We start from the raw sequence: 22577 nt of genomic DNA on the forward strand, positions 1-22577 counted from the left end.
ACGTGATGTCTCAAGGAGCGTCCTTTATAACAGATATACACTGTGACAAATGCAAGGTTTTTGGCAGATGTCTCAAATGGCCAAGTATGGCCACTATACAATAGCTGTAGCCTCATGTGCCCAGCTGTTGTAGACAAATGCCATCAGAAGGTAGGTGAAGCCTCACATGTACAGAGACAGCAATTATATGCCAAAGTACACCCTCACATACCCAGTGATAGCTAAGATATGTCCAAGTTGATCTGTTCCCAGCTCAAACACAGTTGGAAGTCTCAAAGTAGGAAGGAGCTTGTGAATGTAGATCTTTCTCTTTCTGCCTGAGTGCCTTTTTCTGGTGCACAGAGTGAAGGTTAGGAAGGAAGAGGATCACAATACTCTCTCCATACACCCATACTGGGCCTACTCATCTCCTCAATACTCCCGCTCAAAACGACAAAGTAGCAATGCAATGTCTGTGCTAAAGGTTTTGACATATAACTTTGACTTTTTTTTTTATAAGGCATGTCCCCTTCTTTGTTGTGAGAGGTTGAGAGGACGGCAGAAAAATGGACTAGATAATGATCACAGCTGTAAAAGACTATTTGGGTGTTACACTGCAAGGGTACATTATTGTATGATCTTAATATGAATGGGTGAAAGAATTTTGAACTTGGAAAAAGTATAAAAAACGTTATTTATGCAAGCATAATACAAACATCCTTGGGAAAGACTAATCTTCAGCTAACCTCATGTGCATTAAAGGATTGACCAAAATGTAGGCTCCTGTGTAAGTGCAAAGGGCTAAAAGAAGATCAGAAAAGCAGATACATCAGGCCAACCACGTTTCAGGTCAGCCTATTCTCTCAAAAAGGGTCTTTGCTTGTGTGGGTAGCTGAGGATTGGGCTGGTCTAAAGCTGTTTAGGTGGTGCACATGTAGCTGTAGGGATGGGCTGGAGTGGATTTGGGAAGAGGAAGGCTGCATTCACTGTAATAGTATTGTTGTAAAACAGATCTGTTGCTTCATGGTGACGTTCTTTTTTTCTTGCTGCAGGATCTTCGAAACTGCAATGTCTTCAATCATGGAAATACAAGATGCCAGCCATCCCGGTTCTGTGCTTGAGAAGCTGAACGAGCAGAGGCTCCAGGGCCTGTTTTGTGACGTCACAGTTGTGGTGGAGGACACCAAGTTCAAAGCCCACAAGAATGTCCTGGCTGCTTCCAGCACTTACTTCAAGACTGCCCTCTCCAGAAGGGATTCAACCTTTCCTGACCCAATCCTAGAACTCCCTGACGTGCCGGCCGAAGTGTTTGCCAATATTGTCAACTTCATCTACAACTCCAGAGTGACTGTGCTGGGCTCAGATCTGGCCAAGGAGGTGGCTGCTGTAGGAAAGCAACTTGGAATATGTTGTTTGGAAAATTATGGAGATGTAAGACTAGCACAAAGGGCTCAAACGTCTTCCCATAAAGAATCTTCCAAAGCTCATGTTACTGGAGTTGCCTCAAATGCCAGAGGGACCAAAGAAGGCAGCCAGTGTGTTCCTGTCATTGAAAACCAGGAAGAGTCCCTGGCCCAGGGGGCTGCCTCTAACACAAAAACCTTGTCAGTTCCCCTGTTGTCTTTGGTTTCAAATCCTGCATTGAATCACATGCCAGAGTCCATCGGGAGACAAACTGAGCTGGACAAAACTGCAAGCCCCTTGTTCCTCCAGAGTACTTCCCTCCAGCAAGTCCCTACACAGAACTGTTCACTGACATTGTCCCCCATCAGCCTGCCAGTGCAGGGACAAGGGACCCTTTCAGTGGGAAATCAAGTGGAAATCCTACCCTTTCCGGCCACCCAAACCACAGACAATGGCACACATGGATCTGCTGTAGACCCAGAAGTGGAAACAACAGAGACAGCTAGAATATTATATACATTAAGTACTGTCCGAGCTAGGTCTGGCAGCACTAGCGACACAGAGCAAGACCAATTGCTAAAGGATAACTCCAGTTGGGAGACAGAGGAGGCCACAGGACCAGACGTTTCTCTAGACACTTTCCCCCAGACATTATTCCGGTGTGCCATCTGTAGAAGACCTTTCAGCTCCTCTACTGCTCTGAGCCTCCATGTCAAGTTGCACAGGTCGAGAAAGACCTTCTCCTGCAGCTACTGCAACAAGAGCTTCATCCACATCAAGCGCCTGCAGGCTCATGAAGTACAGTGCAAGCAGACAAACAGCCTTCCATCAGAGGATGTGGGTGCAGCAGACATGGAGGGGACTGACAGCACAGAGGTGCCCCAATCCTCAGATCTCTCAGGCCATCAGTCGGCCAATCACCTTCCTGCTAAGAAGGGACATGCAGGTCTTCTCTTTCGACACCGGAGCTTCCAGAGGATTGAGCTTGGGACAGAGCAGGACCACTTCATGAAGGTGGTGGATGGCCACATTATCTACTTTTGTAGCATCTGTGAGCGGTCCTACATGACACTGTCCAGCCTGAAGCGTCACTCCAATGTGCACTCCTGGCGTAGAAGGTACCCCTGCCACTACTGCGAGAAGGTATTTGCACTTGCCGAGTACCGTACCAAGCACGAGGTGTGGCACACCGGTGAACGGCGCTACCAGTGTATCTTCTGCTGGGAGACGTTTGTGACATACTACAATCTAAAAACGCATCAAAAGGCTTTCCATGGGATCAACCCTGGCCTAATTGCCAGTGAGAAGACCCCCAATGGGGGCTATAAACCCAAAGTGAACGCCCTTAAACTGTACAGACTCTTGCCAATGAGGTCAGAAAAACGACCTTATAAGACATACAGCCAGTCTTTTTCTGGTAGCCTGTTGATGCCCTCGCAATCACTTCCAATGGCTTCAGGAAAAAGTGATTCCTTGGACAGTAGCATAGCCAAGGTGGTAGGAAGCACTGATAGCAATGTGTCTTCGGCTGTGGGTTTAACACCTGCATTGGGCATGCCAGAGACTGAAGCCCATTTATTGCAATCCGATTTTCCTCCTCCTTTGCAGGACGGGCAGCAGGGGTCAAAGGGATCCCAAGAATCTATGGTAACTGGATGTTCCATGGGTGAGTTACAAACTGAAAAGTCTTTGCTGAGCGCTCTTGAGATGCCTCTTGAAGTGCAAGGCACAGCTCCCAAATTGGCCTCCAAAGAAGGCTGCAGTAATGGGACCATTCCCAGTGTCATTGCCTATGGGCACCCTACCCCATCGGTCATTGTATGCAGCGCTTCCGTGCCTTCGCCTGTGGCAGCTAGCACACAAGGGCCATCTGTCATCACATACAGCAGCAAGTCCTCTTCCAAGGGTCCAGCCCATTTGCCAATGGCAGTGCTGCCAGCTGCAGTGCGGCAAGTAAAGAAAAGATTCCTCAAAGAGGCCAAACCGGCCAAGTTGCCCTTAGTATCCACCGACCAAAGCTCAGAAGACACAGAGAGTGGAGAGGAAGAGACAGATAGTGATCACAGCCCTATCCACAGTAAAGGCAAGACGATGACCTACACAGCCAAACCAGCCTATGTGGGTAATACCTCAGAAAGTAGAAACGCTCCTTTGTGTCAAATAACTGTCCGCATTGGGGAGGAGGCGATTGTGAAACGGAGAATCTCAGAGACAGATCTGATGAGGGACAAAAGCCCAACTAAAAAAAAGAAGAGGTTAAATAGCATACATGCCCGAGGGGAGAAGCCTGCCCGGGATGGAGAAAGGAAAACTAGTTCCTCATGGGGCAGGGAAACATGTGATGATGATGACAGTGACCGTGATGGAGAGGACCAGCTCTGGCGGCCCTACTACTCGTACAAACCGAAGAGAAAGTCTTGCAATGTGCAGAAAGTGAAGAAATCTCGCTGGCGGAAAAAGCTCAGATACAAGCGGTCCCTAAAGTGGAGGAAGAGGGCCGAAAGGGAGGCCAATGTTCCATGCAACGTGGAAGATTCTTCTAACTTAGCAGAGTCAGAAAACGAAACACCAGGACACGAGAGCACAGAGCCAGTACCCTCGTCCAAGCCCAATGATCTGAAACACCATAGGAGTAGCAGGGCATCAGAATGGAAGTATGAATGTACCACTTGTGGAAAGAGATTTTCAGCACTGAAGAAGTTTGGAAAGCATGAAAAGACGCACAGGGATACAGCTGTGTATCCTTGTGGCCTGTGCATGCAAGAATTTCCCACACATCAGCTGGCTGTAGAGCATCAGGAAACACACAGCTCTGAGTTTGAAGAACACACCTTGTCGCCAAAGCAGGACCTCACCAGCTGCTCTGAGCAAGTTTCTTCATTCAAACTCTCATCTACCCGGGTGGGCAGGAAACCCTTAGTGAAGCACAACTGCTTGCATTGCACAAAGGTCTGCAAAACAGCAGCGGCCCTCAGCCGGCACATAAAACGCCACGAGGTTGAGAGACCTAGGATATTGGATGCTGATGGCGAAGAGGCGAGCCAGGAACGTGAGGAGGTCCAGGGTGACAGCCTTGAGCCACCTTCACCAGCCAGTGTCATAGCATTTTCCAAGTCTAATGACCAGGGGAGCAACAGCCCCAAACTACAAGAAGCCACTGGGGAGGAGCCCACTGCTAAAAACCTTGAAGATGTGCTAAACAGCCCAACACTCCAAACTATCAAAGAAGAAGATCCCCAGGAAATGCATGTGTCTTCTTCAAGTGGAGAGGCTACTATGACTAGGGAAGCTGAACTTAGTCCCCCATACCTTTCTCCAGTTGTTGGCTCTGTACATTCAGTCAACAGTCCAAATGACCCAGTGCCACATAGACTAACACCATTTGCCCTGGAAGACCCCAGTGCTTCCCCATCAATGCCTCTGAATGGAATCCTTAGCAGCGGCAAAGAGAGGGGTACAAACAGGGACACACAAAAAGCAATGGAAGTCTGCTGCAGCACTGACATTCCAAATGGGGGCTTCTGTAAGGACCAGCTGCTGACTTGCTTGCACGCCGATGTGCTAACAGTGAGAGACCAGCAACTTCCATCACCCAGCTACCAACAGGAGAAAGTGAGGCCTCAGGGTGGAATAACCCAGGGAAGGGCGATGGAGTTACTCCATGAGGACGAAATACAGCTCCCTCTTGTGGATGGAGCTAGGGTAATCTCCCCACAGCATGATCTAACCCATCCCTGTGCAGATGATGCTTACTTGCAGGAGAAGAAAGCATTTCCTCATACACATGGCATGCCATCCCACAAAAGAACGCCAGAGGCTTCCCTGAGCATAACCTCCCACAAAGAATACCTTCAATCTTCTCAGGACATCTCCCTACAAGACCCCCTAATTGCCCATACCGATGTGAGGAGAGGTCTGAGTCTTGTACAGCAGCACTTGCCGTCTAAAATAGCAGGAGAATTCCAGGAGTCCTTACGTCATAACATCTGCCTGGAGCCCAGATTTCCTGTCCAAGAGTACCCATTGCCTTTGTTGACGCCAGGGGGCTGGCGGGCAAGGAAGGAGATGGAGGAGAATACCTTATTATCATACGGATCACCACTACCATTCAATGCCATGAGCAAAGTGGCTGGTGAGGCCGCAAGCAAGATGACCTTTTTCCCTGACCCCTACCCATTGATGTATGGGCATCAGCTCCTAGCCTACCCGTACAGTTTCACCAATCTCGCTGCCCTCCCCGTCGCCTTAAACATGGTGATACCAGATGACAAGGGCCAGCCCTTGCCTTTCCTTCCGAGCATGTTTGGTTACTCGGTCAACCCCTGTCGCAGTGAAGTACAAGAGGCACCTGTGTTGATGAATAGCGGCCCAACTCATGGAAGAGGCTCCGCATCCAGTCACGAGAGGCCAAAAAGAGGGCGCATCATTTGAAGACGTGAACACCACCCCATCCCAGGAACCTCCATTATAAATAATAACTAGGAAAGAAACATGAGAAGTACAAGTCTCTTGTCACGTTAGAGTAATGCTTTTAAACTAGACTCCTCCCCTTCTGCCATGAATTGTGCCATTTTGCCACATAGCCAGTGTCTGAAACTGCCAGAATGTGGCATCTGCAGAAAGGGGCTAAGTCTGTCAGGATTGCTCAATGGCCCCACAAATGGCTTCCAAATGGAAGTGTCACTTGGGCACTAACAGCCACTTTCCTGCTTTTTGTGCCGGGCCCCATGAAGACAACTTCCTCAGACATTTGGAAGATAATTAAAGAACAAATCTTTTCATGTTTGCCACAAAGGTCCTGAATAGTTTACTTTAAGAAGGAAGGCCACTTTTCTGCACACTCCACCTTTGCTAGCTGGTACAGTAAACATTCTGCAAGGGTGGAGCGTAGCAGTTTAGGCGTGTAAGTGAGGTTTTCCGACTACCATCAAACCGCCAGATCTTTAAAAGCACTATGGGCCCGGAGATTGGTATGGATGGTTAAGCTTGTGCTCTTAAGTCCTGGAATGCACCGGCCGCCTTGCTCACATTCCCAGCCATGTTGTGTTCTAAAGATAATACAGGGTTTATGAAGGATGTGCTCTTAAGCCCAGAGTTCATTGGCAACTTTCTGAAATGTTGAAAACACTCCAGGTTCCCATGTGTCACCAGGTGTGGACTATTAGAACCCTGATCTGTGATACTCCAAAGTTCTGTGCTCTTTTTGTCCAGTGCCCAGCCTTACCAGACATGCACTCTTGCACATAGCCTGTTGTACTACATTGTTCCAGTAATCATGAGGGGAATGTTTATAGCGTGTCTCGTGGTACCCCAAAAGAATAAACTCTTAGGGCCTGCTAAGGCTGCGCTCTTGCACCCGCACCTTACTGTGCTCCAGCATTCCAGGAATAACAAGATGGACTGTTGTACACCTGACCTTTGATGCCCCAAATTCCACAATCCAAGGCTTTTCTAGGCCTGTACTGTTGCACCTGCACTTCAGCATTCCAGAAGTCATAAGTAAAGCGCTTATAGCACCAATCGTTCCACAGTTGTCCGACTCCACTAGGCCTGCACTTGTGCACCTTTCCCATTCTCCAGTGTTTGAGAAAACACAAGCGGAGTGATCATACATATACTCCCTCTCATGTTCCAAAGATTCTGTTATGTCAGAATTAATCAGTCGCTCTTCCAGCCTGAATCTCCAGAATCATAAGGCCAGAGCTTAACTCGGAGATGTACAATCTGCCAGCAAGGTGCTGGTAAACCCATACTCCCAGATTTAACTTATGTGTTCTAGTATATCCGATATATAGTTGACAGTTCGTCCACACAAAGATAGAATACAGTATCAGGTATTATGTTCCCTACATCCTGTAACCATCATAGTGCTAAATCATGCAAAGCTTCTTGTTAACACAAAATGGCAGCAATAGATCACTTCTCGCTCTTCCAGCAATGAAGCCAGTTCAACCACATGCAGCACATATTGGACCAGACCTAGGGAGCATTCAGGTGGTCCTGCTAAAACAAAGCTGGTTGCTTCTGCTCCCCTACCTTACTGCACTTTCGAGTGTCCACAGAGGAGAGTTAGGGGTCTATTAGAACGACCATAGGCCTCATTCTGACCCTGCCGGTCCGAAAACAAGGGTGCCGGTAAGCTTACCTGCACTGTTGTTTCCTGACTGGCATATTACAGGTCTGCCTGCCCAAGCCGCCGTGCCCAACAGGTCTGACCCTGACATCGGCCATGGTAAGCAGACCCGTCATGGAGGCACCGGCACCGTTAACAGCCAGTGCTTCTGTGTCCCCATTCCCATAGAGTCTTATTGAACTCTATGGGAAGGTGGAACAACATTTTACTGGCGCCTGACTTTCCGGGCCACCCGGGTTGTAATCTCCCGATGGCACCTGGAAGTCAGGCACCAGTAATTATTCACGGGTCTGGCGGCAATCCGCCAGTAGCACCTGCACGGTTACCGCTAGACCCATAATGAGGCTCCATGTCTGTGTCTGATCGACCCCATGACACATTCAAAGTTATCTCAGATTGTCTCAGGGGAGGCTGAATGGGTCCTCGTCAAGCACACCCTGACCTGGTAGCAAGAAAGAAGACATAGGGAAATAGTTCTTTATTAATGATCATTATTTTGGGGGAGTAAGTGAAGATAAGAAGACCATTAGTGAGTGTGTATGAATCAGCAGTGTGAAATGTAAGGAACCAGGAATGTGTGATTTGAGGGACCAGAAAGAAGTGTATCAACTAAAGGACCAATAGTGTGTGAGCTGAGGGACCAGGAGTGTGTGATACGTTAGACCAGCACCACGTGGGTTGTGAGACCATGTATGTAATAGCTGAAGGACAAGGAGTGTGAGAGTGGAGGGGCCAGCACTGAGAAAAGAGGAAGCAGGAATGTTTAGAGGCCAGAAATGTTAGAGAAGAGGGCCCAGCAGTGTAAAAGCAGAGGGACAAGGAGTATGAGCACCTAGAGACTAGAAGTGTCAGAGACCTAAGATAATTAGTGGTGCCTAGGGACAAGGAGAAGGAGTGATAAAAGATCAGGAGTTCAAGGGAACTAAGTTATCTTAGGATGAGAGCTGAGGGATCAATAGTTTGAGAAAGCAGAAGAATTGGGACCATGAATATTGACATACAAGCAGTTTAAGTAAGGCAATTGATTGTTAATGTGACATCTGGAAAAACAGTTGGGTGCGAGCTGATAGATATGATGAAGAGTGTAAAAGTGTAGGAATCTGGAGTAGGCAAGCTTAGGGACAAGAAATATCAAAGTTTAGGACCAGGAATGTTAAGGCTAATGAGATCATGACTGTGAGACTCGAGGAACCAGGAGTGTGAGACCCCAAGACCAGGAGTGTGAGAGCCAAAGGATCAGGAGTTAGAGAGTTGAGAGATTAGGACTATCAAATAAAGCAACAGCTCAGACAATTAAAGAGTAAGAGTTGGTACACCATTAATGTGAAAGCTGCAGAACCAAACAGGAAAGTGACTTTATGGAATAAAAATTGTGAGAGCAGAGGTATCCTGAGTGTGAGTGCCAATGGCAAATAGTTATGCAAGCTGTGTGGGAGCTTAGGTATCAGGGGTGCAACAAATGAGACAAGGAGTATGACAATTTATGGCCGGGGTTAATAGACTAGAATGTAGAAATCAGGGGTGTCATAGCTGAGGGACCAGGCTGTGGACCAGAACTGTGGTAGCTGAGGGATCATGAGTGTGAGAGCAGATAGCTGAAGGACAAGGGAGTACAAGAGCTAAGAGACTGGGATTGTGATGGTGAAGGGGAAGGGTCCAAGGGATGAGATAGCTGTGAGACTAGGAATAAGAGCTGGCAGTCCAAAAGGTCCAGAAGTATAAGAACTGAGGAATGAGTTGTAGAAGATATACGAGAGACCCGATTTTTGTGATCTTACAATCCGGAGTGTTACAATTTTGGAGCCCGGGTGTGCTGAGAAGTGGGCAAGTTCTTCAGGCTCCCATTATTTCAACCTTATGAAGGTCATCTGCAAGGAATTTGGAGTCCTCCTTTTTATTGGTCCTCACCAGCAGGATCTGAGTGACTGAGAAAGATCTCTGCGCAGTTCATTCAGGAATTCTCTTGCGGCTATGGGGAAACTTCCCATGTACTCTGAGATATGTGTGAAGGACTCTCCTGTCAATATTAAGTTTGCATGCCCTGTTGAATTTCTGTGGAAGAGATTCTTCATCCACTTCCCTTTTAAATTACTATATACTTTGAACAACTCTGGGAGATTTCCACCTGGCCACCTTTATGTAAACATCAAAGCTTGCGTTAATCCTGTTTTAAGATGCCGTGAGAAATACCACCTAGTGCCTGTTAAAGAGAACGTCTGAGAGGGTCTAATCTGCTGTGGACGAAGGTCACAGGTCACCCAACTTGAATGAAAATGACCTCATGTGCCATGACCTGCTGGAAGGCAGAGCAGGATGCTCCCTTGCCCCAATGTGCCCCACATAGTTGTGGCTATTACTTGTGTAAGGTTCAATGCTCTCTGAGCTCTGCACCGCCTCAAATTGCTCTTATCTTTGCGATCCTATCTTTTGATTTCTTGAAGGAGAGACTCTTACCTGATAGAGGACTGAAAGGGGTTTGTTCTTCAGCTGCTAACATGTTTTGAGCACCCTGGTAGGAGAATGCTCTAAAGACCTTTCTAGAGACGTAAGATTGTTGACATTGGAGGCATGATCCATAATTAACATCTTCACAAATAAAGGTCATTGGACATTTGGGTTGGTCCTTATTGGGGCCATTTTGACCAATTTAGGATAAGTACACTTTAAGATCGCTTCACGTCCCCTCCACTGATTGCAGTATTAGCATTGCCAAGCAGGCCAATACATCCGGTCTCTTTGTGATGTAAGATTTCTTTTTATTAAACACTCTTCCTTAAACACAAACATTTCAGTAAGTGGGCCCAGTATGACAACAGCCTACCTTGATAAGACTCTTCTTCTCAATACCATTGTTTGGGCCCAGCCCTTTTTTAAAGAAAAACGCAATTGGCAGGCCCAACTCAGACTTGAAATGATCTTGCCTGCATTAATGGGTCTGGGAGAGTCTTCATGCAGATTATAGTTTGCTTCTTAGCACAGTGCTTAATAACCTGCCCATGGCCCCAGGAAAGTGCCCCTGAGAGGAACGGGATGCTACCTTCGAGAAGGATCAACTACATGCTTACCAGGATCATTTGAAATCATCCCAGAAACCTCTTTGTGTCTTTTGGTGATAATGGTCTAAATGACATTAGACAGAATATTCACCAGACTCTCGTATGACCAAGCATCTTGAGCCAGCAGCTCGACTTAGATCCCTTTTCTTTATGCTGCCTTTTGACTCCCAAAACTGCCCTCTTTTTCGTCATGCCATGCATATTCACTTTTGAAAAGCCCTTAATTAAAATGTTTGGATTTCTGAGTATGCTTTGTTGAAGGAAAGGGTTGTTCAGTACCTTCATCCTCTGCCTCATACTGTCTGATTGGAGATATTGGAGGGGGCTGATACTTCAATATTTTATTCAGTCTATCAAATGTTAAAAAATAGAGACTTCAGATCCATCCCACTGCATGGCCAGATCCATCGCACTTAGTACTTATTTATAGATATTCCTGTCAATGTGTAAGGAAGCGTCGTAACCTCTACCAGAGTTTGGTTCATGTGCCCCGGCTTATTAGGACCTCTTGAAGATATTTGTTTCTTAAAAACCGAGTAAACATTACCTTCCATGAACAGCGGACTGAATGAATAAAACACGTTTTAGAAAAAAAAGTTGGCTGTGCCTTTACAGTGATAGAACATGCATTGTGAGAGCTACGGCTCTAGAAGCTCATCCTTAACAGGACAATGATAACCAGTGAGACAGGGGCTTCCCTAAAAGTACACTTGTGTGAGTGATGGCTAAGTGGCTGATTGTGACTTAAAAAACTCACTTCTCTTAGCGTTATTGATGCAATGGAACACCTCCCTCACACAACGCACTCAGCACTGTCTCGGCTCAAATGGAGGACTTCCCGTTTGGTGAACACTATCAGAGTGATGACTGCAAGGAATGTCTGCCTCTACAAAACATGATCTGTGTGTAATGGCCTCACATGAAACACACCGTCAATCCTGACTTTAAATACGCGCTCGCGTAAGATCTATTTTCACAGATTGTACTTCCCTATTTCAGTGAAGAGGTTCCAGCCATGGTCTTGCCTCATTGGACACACTGAACTCTGAGCTGTGTCTCAATGGTAGGTCATTCTGCTTAGAACAGGAAACCCTATCTATGAGTGGAGGCTGCAAGGAAAGCAACATGAATCATTTTCACTTCGAGTAACACCTAAAGTAAAGGATTGCCTTGAAAGAGCACATTTGCTTTGCAATTGATGAAGTGAGCCCACTTGGAGGGTCCCAGCCCTAGTTGATGACCGCTCTAATTGGATTCATAGAGAGCAGCTGAGGTGAAGCGGTTCACGAGTGGTGTTCAGGGCCTAAAGCTCTAGATCCATAGAGCTGAAGGGACAAGGGTCTGTAGCAGCTGCTGGTCACCAGTTTCCATGTTTGAATTAGGAAGTGGTTATCACACACTTTCTGTTTCGAGGTAATATCTTCTATTCAGCCGAGCATGGCCACACTGTCCTCATCTGACTATTACTCTGCTTCCGTTTGTATTTTTACCTGTTGAAAAGCGATCTATAGGGCTTAATGAATTCATCAATGGAGAGCTGGGTAGGAAGGTGTAGCCCCAAGAGCAAGCGGCCCACGCTTCACCCTCTGGTGCAGATACTTTGCCTTGAGAAGAGTTTGCTAAAACATCTGTTCCCGTTCCGTTTTGATGAGCTTTTGCTGTGAAATACACCAAGGAATTAGTGCTATGAGAGGCACTAGGTGTGATAAGGAGCCAATAAAGTGACAAACACTAGGTGGAATTAGAGGGAGGGTAGTAAACAAGTCCTGTTTTACTGGAAACCTGCTGGGAGTGGCTGACTTGAAATGAGGAAAGATGTAAAGCATCGTATGATATCGGGCAGGTGCATCACCATGAAAAAACAACAGAAATATAGGTAATCTGAAGAGAGCTGTTCAGGGGACGACCAAAGAGGAGCATTTGATCAGGAGTGATGTGCTTTTTAAATGAGGACAGATGGGTGTAGTAGTGGAAAGGTGAGAAAAGTATTATTTGTAAATGGGGAGAGAGATTCCACATCTAATGAGTAGCAGGTGAGAGAATTAAGGTGTGCCTTGTAAAATGGTGCAGGTGAGAATGGTTTCACTTGTAATAGGGCCAGGTAGTATAATTATGTCAGATAATTCAGAATGTGCCTTATAATTGGGGGCAGGTGAGTTCGGTTTCACCTGTGTTTTTGGATTGTTAAGATAATCATGTAAGATAATTGAAGACGTGCCTTGTAAGTGGGGGAGGGTTTCACCTAGAATGGGGAATGGGTAAGATAATTTGGGGTGTGCTAATAGGGGCAAATGAGAAAGGCTTCACCTTTAATGGGGACAGATGAGACACATAAAATGTGCCTTGCAAATGGCGGCAGGTGAGAAGGGATTCTCCTGCAATGGGTGGCAAATGAGTAGATAGAATGTGTGTCTTGTAATAGGTGAGCACAGGGCAGGACGCTCCATTAGTAATGGAGAGAAAATTACAATCTTGAGACTGTGCTTTGACAATATGACTAGGCAAGATATGCTGCAGCAATAGGAACTTGTGACAATAGAAAAGCAAGATATTATTATGTCTCCAAAAGTAAGACAAAGAAGGGGGGTGTCTCATATATTGTAGGACAGGTAATAGGAAGTGCCTTGGAAATAGGAGCATTTTAGATTTGCAACTGCTTTAGTAAGAGATGGGTGTGAAAGAAAAAACAATGGTGTTTTATGTGAATTAGCATAGGTGGCACCTCCTGTAATAAGGTACAGTTGATAAAGCCATCCCTCGTAGATAGGGAGAGGTTAGCGGTAGAGGTTAGCAATGTGTCCATGTGTTGGCAAGATGTGTGGGGCCCTCCTTGGATGATGTGATACTGCTGGACAGACTGAGTATAGTGGAGGTCCACCAATTTCCCTTTATTGCCGTTCCTTTTGTCTCCCCCTGTTATCCGTGCCCTGGCATTTCTAGTGGCAGTGTCATCCTTTCCCCTGTGGTAGCTCCCTTTAGCACAGTGGAGATGGGGGAGACGACACAATGAGAACGTGTACTGTTGTTTTGCAGGGGAGGTTCCATTTAGTAAACCCCCCCAGAGAGGGACACAACTACCCTTCCCTACTGATGCTGAAGGTATAAAAGGCAACAGGACGGTGATTATTGAGGAAGGGATAGCAGCACATAGAAAAAGGATTCTAAGTTTTTAAACAGGCTTTGGCGAGTTTTCAGGAGAAGTTGAGCAGGGAGTGTTGTCATATGGAAAACTATGTAGTTGGAGACAGGAAAGTGGGGTGCAGGTGACATGTTCACACCCTCATTTCTGTCTGACATTGCACTTTTGTCAGGGCACCCAGCGAGAGTCCCCCTTGGCTGCTGAATGTCCTTGTCTAGTTTCAAAGGCACCTTCTGTTAGTTATTTGCACTTTAGAGAAGCTGTATCGCAGTCTCTTCTTAAAGCGTGACAGTGGAAAATCTGTGCGTAGAGAATATTTATCTTTCTGCATCTGTGTGTACCTATAACTTTGAAAATAAAGATCGCAGTATGTTTCACCTGACTAACCTTGTCTTTTTTTCCTAGCTGGCTTGTTTGAGAAGCCTCATGCTACCCTTCCAAAAGTGGTAGGGTTGGCCAGTGTCATTCTTCGATCACACAGTCCTTGAAAAAGCAGCCATTTTGGTAGAAATATAAATAAACTAGCTTGTGTGACACAGAAACCATTTGTTATTATATTATTAGCAATGCCTATGGACTAAATGGCCTAAATCAGCAGACATATTTTTGTCATTGTCTATGAACTGGGATACACCCCACCAGCTAGTGAATGGATACTTCTGTACCATATGCAGGGTGAGGGGAGTTAAGTGGACTCTTCACCGGCCAGCAACGGGTGCCGCAGACAATAGGACTGTGAAGATCTGCATAATACACAAATACATTTTCGAACAGGCGCAGTGTTTATAAATTAGACATAATTCTAGGATACGGACTAAGCCGCTGGAGGTACAGTATTCCCCCAAAGATGAAAGGGGAATAGTACACAGGAGACAGGAATGAAAGTTCTGCATACGTCTATAGCTATACACAAGCAACAAAGGCAGTGAACAGAACATGGTATGGAATTAAACAAGACGAGCATGCTTGGTGCGTGCTTGGAGTGTACACAAAATGGGGCGAGGTTTCCTTCAGTGTCGGGCAAATCTCTATTCTGAGTAGGTTATTACAGTGCCTCTATCTGTTATCTAATGAAAAGGAGCAGCAGTAGTAGACTTCTGTATCTGAACTCTAAGGCACGAATTCTCCAACAGTACTCACAAGACCAAAGCCTGTACTGGACCAGCACGAACTAAACAGTGGCAGCCACCTGAAACAGGAACAAGCGCACTGTTAACAATTATGTCACAATTAACAATACTGAGATTCGTCAAAGGAAGTGGACGGAGATTGCCTGCTGGAAATCCCAGCAGTAAAACTGGACAAAGGAATTTGAAACAAGCAGAAGTTAGGGAAGAACAGTAACGCAAATCTTCACAGAAATATCCAGGGAAGAACAAGAAGTCAAAGAAAGCAAGGCTGAAGGCAGAGAACAGGGAGTAGGTTCACGAGGAAGAGGGCTGTAAACTAAGCACAACAGTACTGAGAACTCAAAAAAGGCTAGAGGCTATGAACTGGGATCAAGGAACTGGGGACTAAACTGTAGACTAGTAACAGGAAGCTCTAGATAGTAACTCCTGGCTGAGATAATAGGCAATGGTCTATAGACTGGAAAACAAGGAAACTACAAACTCACTCGGGACTGGAATCAAGATCCAGTGCTTTGCACGGAGCAAAAACTTGCAGACGGAACAAGGGAACTGTGAGCAGAGAGCAAAGGTGAGAAGGCAAAGGAGAAGGGAGACTGCAGACAGTGGAGCAAGGGGGAATATGCAGGCAGAGGGATGTAGGTTAGCGGGCACTGGAAAAGGAGCAGGTTCTGGGATAACCAGGCACAGCAATAGCGCCCAGTAGGTAACCGTGGTTCAAAGGAGGAGGCTCTGGAACCACACTCAATGCAAGAGCACTTTACTCATCTGCAAGCAGTTGCTTAAATACTAACACTCTCTACTAAAGCAGGCTTGTTAACACACCTTAGCACCGCACCTGAAGGTAATATGCCTTCTTCCTCTCTGGCCTTAAGAAAATAAAAGTAGTACTGATCAATAGGGCTTCCACGGATTGTAGTTCTTAAACTGCTGCATAGGAATAGCCACGTTTCTAGAACTGCCAAAAGATGCATTATGGGACATGTAGTTTCAAGAATATAGTTCAAGATGATCTGTGATATTAAATTGTGAGCCCCAGCTAGACCACGGCGGACTCCTCTTAGTCTTCAGATGGCAGAATCGTGACACTAGGTTCCGCACCATTCCCCATGGTGGTGTACCAAAAAGCAAAACGAATCAAAGGCTTATCTCTTCACAGTGTGGTCTCATCACGTAATAGTGCCACAAACAAGAAAGTCCAAAAAAAGTTCAAGGATTCTAGGAGACGGTTTTTAGAAGCAGTAAGTTTGGCATATTTTATAACCAGCGTGACTAAATCCTTGATAGACAAGGTCATATCAGATCAGTCCCAGCATGCAGTCTCTGTTGAACAATGACCAGTTAATAATCTGGTGTTTCCAAATTACTGATTAGTCAGGAGTTCGAATGTCTGACGGGAGGGTTTTAGTGATCAACTGCAGAACTCTGACATTTTGTTGCATCCTTCACTGACTCTACTTTGCTGAAGGCGGGTGTTTTATGCGTAACTGGCAATGGGGCAGTACTCGACGGTAGAACACAGTAGTTCTGGAAGAACTATGAAATTCACAACAGTATTGGTAGTCTGTGCAGGTTTTTAGTTGGAAACAAATCAGGCAAGTGAATTGCTACATAGGGAATAGGTATGAGTACAGCATAAACTGGCATCGAAGTCTCCCTAGTTGACCAGTTGGAAACATTTTTAATCACAGACTCATGTCTGATACTCGTTGGCCTTGATGGGTTCATTAACGCAGCTGAATTCACTAGACTGTTACTTAGCTCGATAGATACAACATAGACCACCTTTACTACTTGTTGCTTTGAGGGGTGAAGAAAAGCATAATCTAGACCACTTATACACTCTTTGTAATCATGAGGAAAGACGTCTAACAACATGACACCCATGACTGTGCTTTATAAGTAGGCCTTTGATGACTTCGTTCAAGTTTACCTCTTCCTTATTGGTTATGAAATTATAAAATGAGCAGGTTTGCAGGTTACTGGGATATTGACTGGAGTCAAATCTGGACTATATGCTGAAATTGGGTTCTAATAGATTCCTTCCTGCCACTGAATCCTCATCTGATATCCCAGCGCAGCTGTTCTCTACAAACCTTTCTGCTGCCAGGGGGCGCTGCATGGCTCAGTTTCAGGTTCGTCCGACACCTCTACGCGCCATGTTCTGGAAATGACATCGGGACCAATATAAGTAGCTGCACCGTGCCCCATGACCTCAGTTCCTTTTTTCTGCTGACTCTGCTAACCATGAACGTGCACATCAAACTTTTTGAGTGATTTGAGATGCTGACTCCGTCGAAGGCCTCTGGGTCCAAGCCATGTGCGGACTGCGGTAGGCAGATGCCTGTCGCTGATCTGCACCGTAGTTGCGTATACTGTCTGGGCGAAGACCACGACACCCAGGACTACAGGTCATGTCAGTCAATGCACCCAAAGGCTCTTGAGGAGCGGGCAGTGAAATTGTTAACCTTCACAAGGCAAAGGTTCCTCGGTCTCAGTCGAGGTTGCATGGTGAGGATTGTCGTTCCGAAGATCAATCGGCTCTGCATCTGGAGAAGAAGAAACACTGTAGGAGGTTGTGCTCTCCCAGTGAGATCTCTCACCAGCACTCTTCTTCCTCCTCGAAGTAAAATAGCCACGTCTCTTAAGGGTTCTCCAGAGAAGTCGGCGCAGTTAATCTTTCCAACCCAACCCAATCCTTCACGAAGGAGTAATGGGAAAGGTTTTGCCTGAAGATTCATGACATCTTCGCCAAGGCACGGTGCTCCAGCTTCAGCCCCCGTGGCGCAGGCAGGGGTGCTGCTGGCTTCAGCTATGGTGCCGATTGGTACCACTGTGTCTTCCATGACCGGCAGGGTACGCTCAGGCGACCCCACGGGCACACCTTGTGGTTTGGGCCTGGTCTAAGTGGAGTGCAATATCGCTCTGCGCCAGCAACCAGCATCCTCTTCTAGGGAAGCAAGGGACTTCCTCGAGGGGTTGTACAGGAGTGGCGACAGCTGACCTGCAAGGGTCCAGCCATCTGGACACATCCATGGAGGTGGACATTCGGTCAGCACCAACATCAGATAAACCTCAAGCAGCTTTTTAGGGGCTGATGGCAAAGTAGGGCGAGACACTGAGTTCCTCGACGCCATCCAGGTCCAAAGTGCAATACCAGCTCTGCGCCGTTCTGGACGATGCCCCAAAGAAAGAGACACTGCTGCTGTTCAATGTAGCGATGGAGGCCCGAGTGTTTGAAGTGTGGGAGAAACCTGCCCCAGGGGACAGGGATCTGGCGAGGAAGAACCATCCTGCGCCATCAGACCCATCTTTCCTCTTTGCCCATGCATCAACTGAAAGCCTGGTGGTACAGGCCGCAATGGCAAGCGCGAAGACCTCTACTTTCTGTACTTTCCACCGGACAAGGAAAGCAAAAGGCTACATGCGTGGGGCAAGAAGGTGTTTGCATCAGACAGTCTAGCACTGCAAGCCATGAATGCCTCCTGTGCCATGGCGAAGTTCTCCTTTGGCCTCTGGTTGGCTGTGCATGGCCCAGAAGGGGAGGGGATTCTGTCCTTGTTCTTGGACAGCAAGAAGGAGCACGGCAGATGCTGCAATCTGGTCTAGACATAGCGGACTACGTGGGCAGGTCTATGGCAACTAGCACAGCGGTCAGGCGCTATTCATGGCTAAGGACGTCCCGGGTTGCGGCCGATGTCCAGTCAACACTGCTAGTTATGCCCTTTGACAGACAGAACTTCTTTGGAGCTAATGCTGATGACTCCCTTCAGAAAGTACAGTACTCTAAGGCGACTGCCTAGTACTTGGGACTCGAGGTCCAACAGGCCACCACGCAATACTTGTCACGGAGCAGGGATTTTTGCCCCTTCCCTGCGTTTGCCCAGAGGGGCCATGGACATCCTGCCCCGGGCCAAGTCAGACGCTTCCCGAGGACCAGAGGGAGAGGTTCACATCGAGGAGGAATCACTGCAGCCGCTGTCCCCTCGGCTTCCCAGCACACCTAACCTCAGGAACTGACCCCAGCACCCGTCTAATGAGATACAGACCACGCCAGGTAAGTTATATGAAGGATTTACTGTATAACTCGTCCAGAGTAAGGTACATAGTAAAAGACCCCCAACACATCCAACAACCATGGCTTAACTGACAAAGCTCAAGCAACAACAACATACAGGAATCCACATTCCAGAGTGGGTTTACCTTACAGAACTCATTCTAGAATGAGCCTGCCTAACCCAGCTTGATCTATGTTCCTCTATTAAACATACTGCATTTATTATTTTTTTTCAAAGATGAAACATAACAATGAAAGAAAAGAATTACAACATATATGCAGGATATACTTATTCATACAGATATAATGTAGGTTTATCTCTTTATCTTCGCAACTCTAGACATATTCCAAATTTGACCACTTTCCAAACCCACAGCATTTCTGAAAACCCACACAACCCTAACAGGTTCAGAATAAAGGGGCTCTCCTTTCTTTGAGATCACAGCCCTCCTTATCCTAACCCAATCTCCAACTTCAACCACAGTTGTTTTTCTTGGATGCTTCTCATTGATTTTTCTCACCCATCTGTCCTTGCGATCATCCATCCTTCTTACATCATCCACCACCACATCCGCCTTTCTTGCTCTGCCCAGCCATGCTGGCGACACCAAAGTGTTCGCCCTTCGACCTCTCATAAATTCAAAAGGGCTTACACCCGTTTCAAGACCTGAAGCCATCCGCAATACGTACAACCTCTCTCTCACCACCACTCTCTTATCCAGGCCACATGCATTAGCTCCTCGGATAGCTTCCATGATACTTCGATTTACTCTTTCGACCATACCATTTCCCTGGGGATAATATAAAGGAGTCCTTTTGTGCCTAATCCCACACTTATCAAGATATTCCAGGAACATCTTCCCCGTAAACTGTGGACCATTATCTGTGAGAATGCTCCTGGGCAGGCCTTTCCTCTCAAACACACATTCCAGAAATTCTATAATTCACTGACATGTCACTTCTCTCATAGTCTTAAACTCAGTCCACCTTGAGAAGGTGTCAACCAAGACAAGGATAAACCTGCCTCGACCCGCACCTATGTCAACCGGCCCTAAGACATCCATCGCTAAATCCTGCCACACTCCTTCGGGTACATTTGACCTACTCATCGGCTGGGATACCGCCATTAAATTCTTTCCCGATTTAACACAATCGGTACATGCACCAACTACTCTTTCAATTTCACAGTCGATCCCTGTCCACCAGTAATCTGCCTTTATCACTTCTTTGGTCTTACACACACCGATATGTCCTTGATGAGCAGATCTTATCAACCTTTCCCTCAGACATCCGGGAACAATTAATTTGTCCAACCGATACAATAATCCCTCCTTCACTGACAGTTCGATCCTCACTTCCCATAGTGATCTTTCCTCACCAGACAGTAATCTTTTCTCAGGCCATCCCTCCTTCACAAAATTTATGATACCTTTCCACACTTCGTCAGATTCCATTACTCAAATCCATTCTTGCTTTTGTATAATACCTTCCACGGTAGCAAAAACCATATCACTCTCACCACACACTTTGTTCCCTCCCTCACTTTCGCAATATTCCAATTTCACCCTGGAAGCATGATCTGCTTGCACATTCTCCTTACCAGCCACCACCTCTATAGTAAATTTGTGGCACTGTAATCTTGTCACCCAACAAGCAACTCTCCTTGAGACTTTGTTGAGGCCTTTACTCTCAAATATCGACTTAAGTGGTTTATGATCAGTTCTTAATGTAAAATCCTGACCCCACACAAGATTCTTCAATTTCTCTATGCCCCAATGGCACACCAAGGCTTCTTTTTCCAGAACCGAAAAATTAAGATCTGCACCCTTCAACATGCGAGAGGCATGCATAACAACTAACTCTGTGCCATCAACATCAGGCTGTAACATCACCACTCCAATGCCTGTATCGCTGGCGTCAACAGAAAGGATAGTCCTCTTCCTTGTGTCAAACATTGCTAAAGGTTTCGCCAAATCAATTTTCCTTTTAATTTCCTCAAATTCTCTCTCACACTCCGTGTTCCAGTCAAAATCGAAACCCTTTCTCAACAACGTCCTTAAATATGTCACACAGTCGGCATAATTTTCAACAAATGGATGGTAAAATTCAATGGTACCCAAGAACGACCTTAATTCCGCTTTATTCTTTGGTGGTTGGATTTTCATAATGGAATTTACCAAATCCCTTTTAGGTTTGAGTCCTTGCTCTGATATCTCATGACCAAGATATTCAACAGCTCGAGTCATAAAAACACACTTCTCTCCCCGCAACGTTATACCTCTTGCCTTAAATATTTCCTGGACCATATCAAGCCTTTCTCTCAATTCTTCCTCATCCTTTCCACATATGAGGACATCGTCTTGGAAACACCATACCCCACTGACATCCTTTAATAACTTGTCCATAACCTTTTGAAACACAGAGGATGCTGATATTAATCCAAAAGGCATGCGCCGAAATTGATATATCCCCTCATACGTAATGAATGCGGTTAGTTTGCGAGATTTAACGTCCAAACTGATCTGATGGTAAGCACTTGCCATATCTAGTTTGGCAAAGAACTTTGCATTCCCAATTCTACTCAACAGTTCTCCCATGTTGGGAAGTGGGTGGCGATCAGCCACAACACACCGATTGAGTTCCCTTAAATCAATACAAACTCTCCAATCCCCATTACCTTTCTTCACCACCACCACCAGAGAAATCCATTCCACTGCCTTTGCCGGCTCAATGATGCCCTCTTTTTCTAGCTTCACTAGTTCCTCACGTACAGCCCTCCGCATAGATAACGGTAACGGTCTGAGTTTAGCAGCTACTGGACTACTTCCCTCCTTTACAACAAATTTATCGACCATCCCTTTAAGAAATCCTACACTTTTGCTAAAAACCTCAGGATATTTCCCAATTACCTCATGACTGTTAGAAATGTTTCTATTTGACCCCAGTATATTAGCCACATTGAGAACTTGTTCCTCACTATTGGGATCTAACTTAATGCCTAACCGCCTCTGCTCCCTCCATCCAAGCAAAGTTTCTCCCTTTTTTGTAACATATATTTTTCCATGTGTCACTCTACCTTTAAACTTGAACTCAGCATTACAACATCCCAAAATGTCTATTCTGCCACCATTATACCCACCAGGGATCTTGTCAGATCCCTGGTGGGTATAATGGATCCGCGTCAACACCGCCTTCCCGATTGGGCCCTGGGCGGGTGAGCGAAGGCAGCGGATCACTCTCCGATGAACCAGGAGCACTTCCTGGTTGCAGCTTTTTGAGCTCCAATCACGTGTTCCGGACACGCCCATGGAGGCTAGCCTCCCACGTCTGGAACAATTGCAGCTCCTCTGCGAGAGGCGGCCCCGGATAGCAAGGCTGGCCGAGCTCCTTACGTTGTGGGGAGGTTTCCCAGAGCGAGCTCCTCTTTCCTCCAGTGGGACGCAGCGACGATCCCCGCGTAAAGCCACCCTTCAATACTACAAACAGCCGCTCCACCACGCCAAACTTCGCTTTCTTCCGATGGGACGACAAAAACAATCCCTTGGTGGGTCACCCTTCACTACGGCGAACAGCCGCTCCACCACGCCACTTATTTATTTTATTTTATTTTTTCGGATGGGGAAGATGACTATCTCCTCTGGCGTAGTGGTGCCCTTCCCCTTTACACCGGACAACACCCGCT

The 22577-nt window shown here is 46.4% G+C and overlaps 1 protein-coding gene across 4 annotated transcripts in view; it reads left to right on the forward strand.

Annotated features, from left to right (window-relative positions):
* The window catches only part of LOC138567244 (zinc finger and BTB domain-containing protein 4-like), a 288787-nt gene extending 274694 nt beyond the window's left edge, over positions 1-14093 (forward strand). For all 4 annotated transcript variants that reach the window (XM_069645261.1, XM_069645252.1, XM_069645270.1 and 1 more), the window contains one exon: positions 1032-14093. In XM_069645261.1, the coding sequence (XP_069501362.1) occupies positions 1048-5814 (4767 nt within the window). In that variant the 5' untranslated portion in view covers positions 1032-1047 and the 3' untranslated portion in view covers positions 5815-14093. The remainder of the gene's footprint in view (positions 1-1031) is intronic.
* The last annotated feature ends 8484 nt before the right edge of the window (positions 14094-22577 follow it).

Source organism: Ambystoma mexicanum, chromosome 1p (assembly GCF_040938575.1).
Source record: "Ambystoma mexicanum isolate Mex_15411 chromosome 1p, UKY_AmexF1_1, whole genome shotgun sequence".
Lineage (NCBI taxonomy): Eukaryota > Metazoa > Chordata > Amphibia > Caudata > Ambystomatidae > Ambystoma > Ambystoma mexicanum.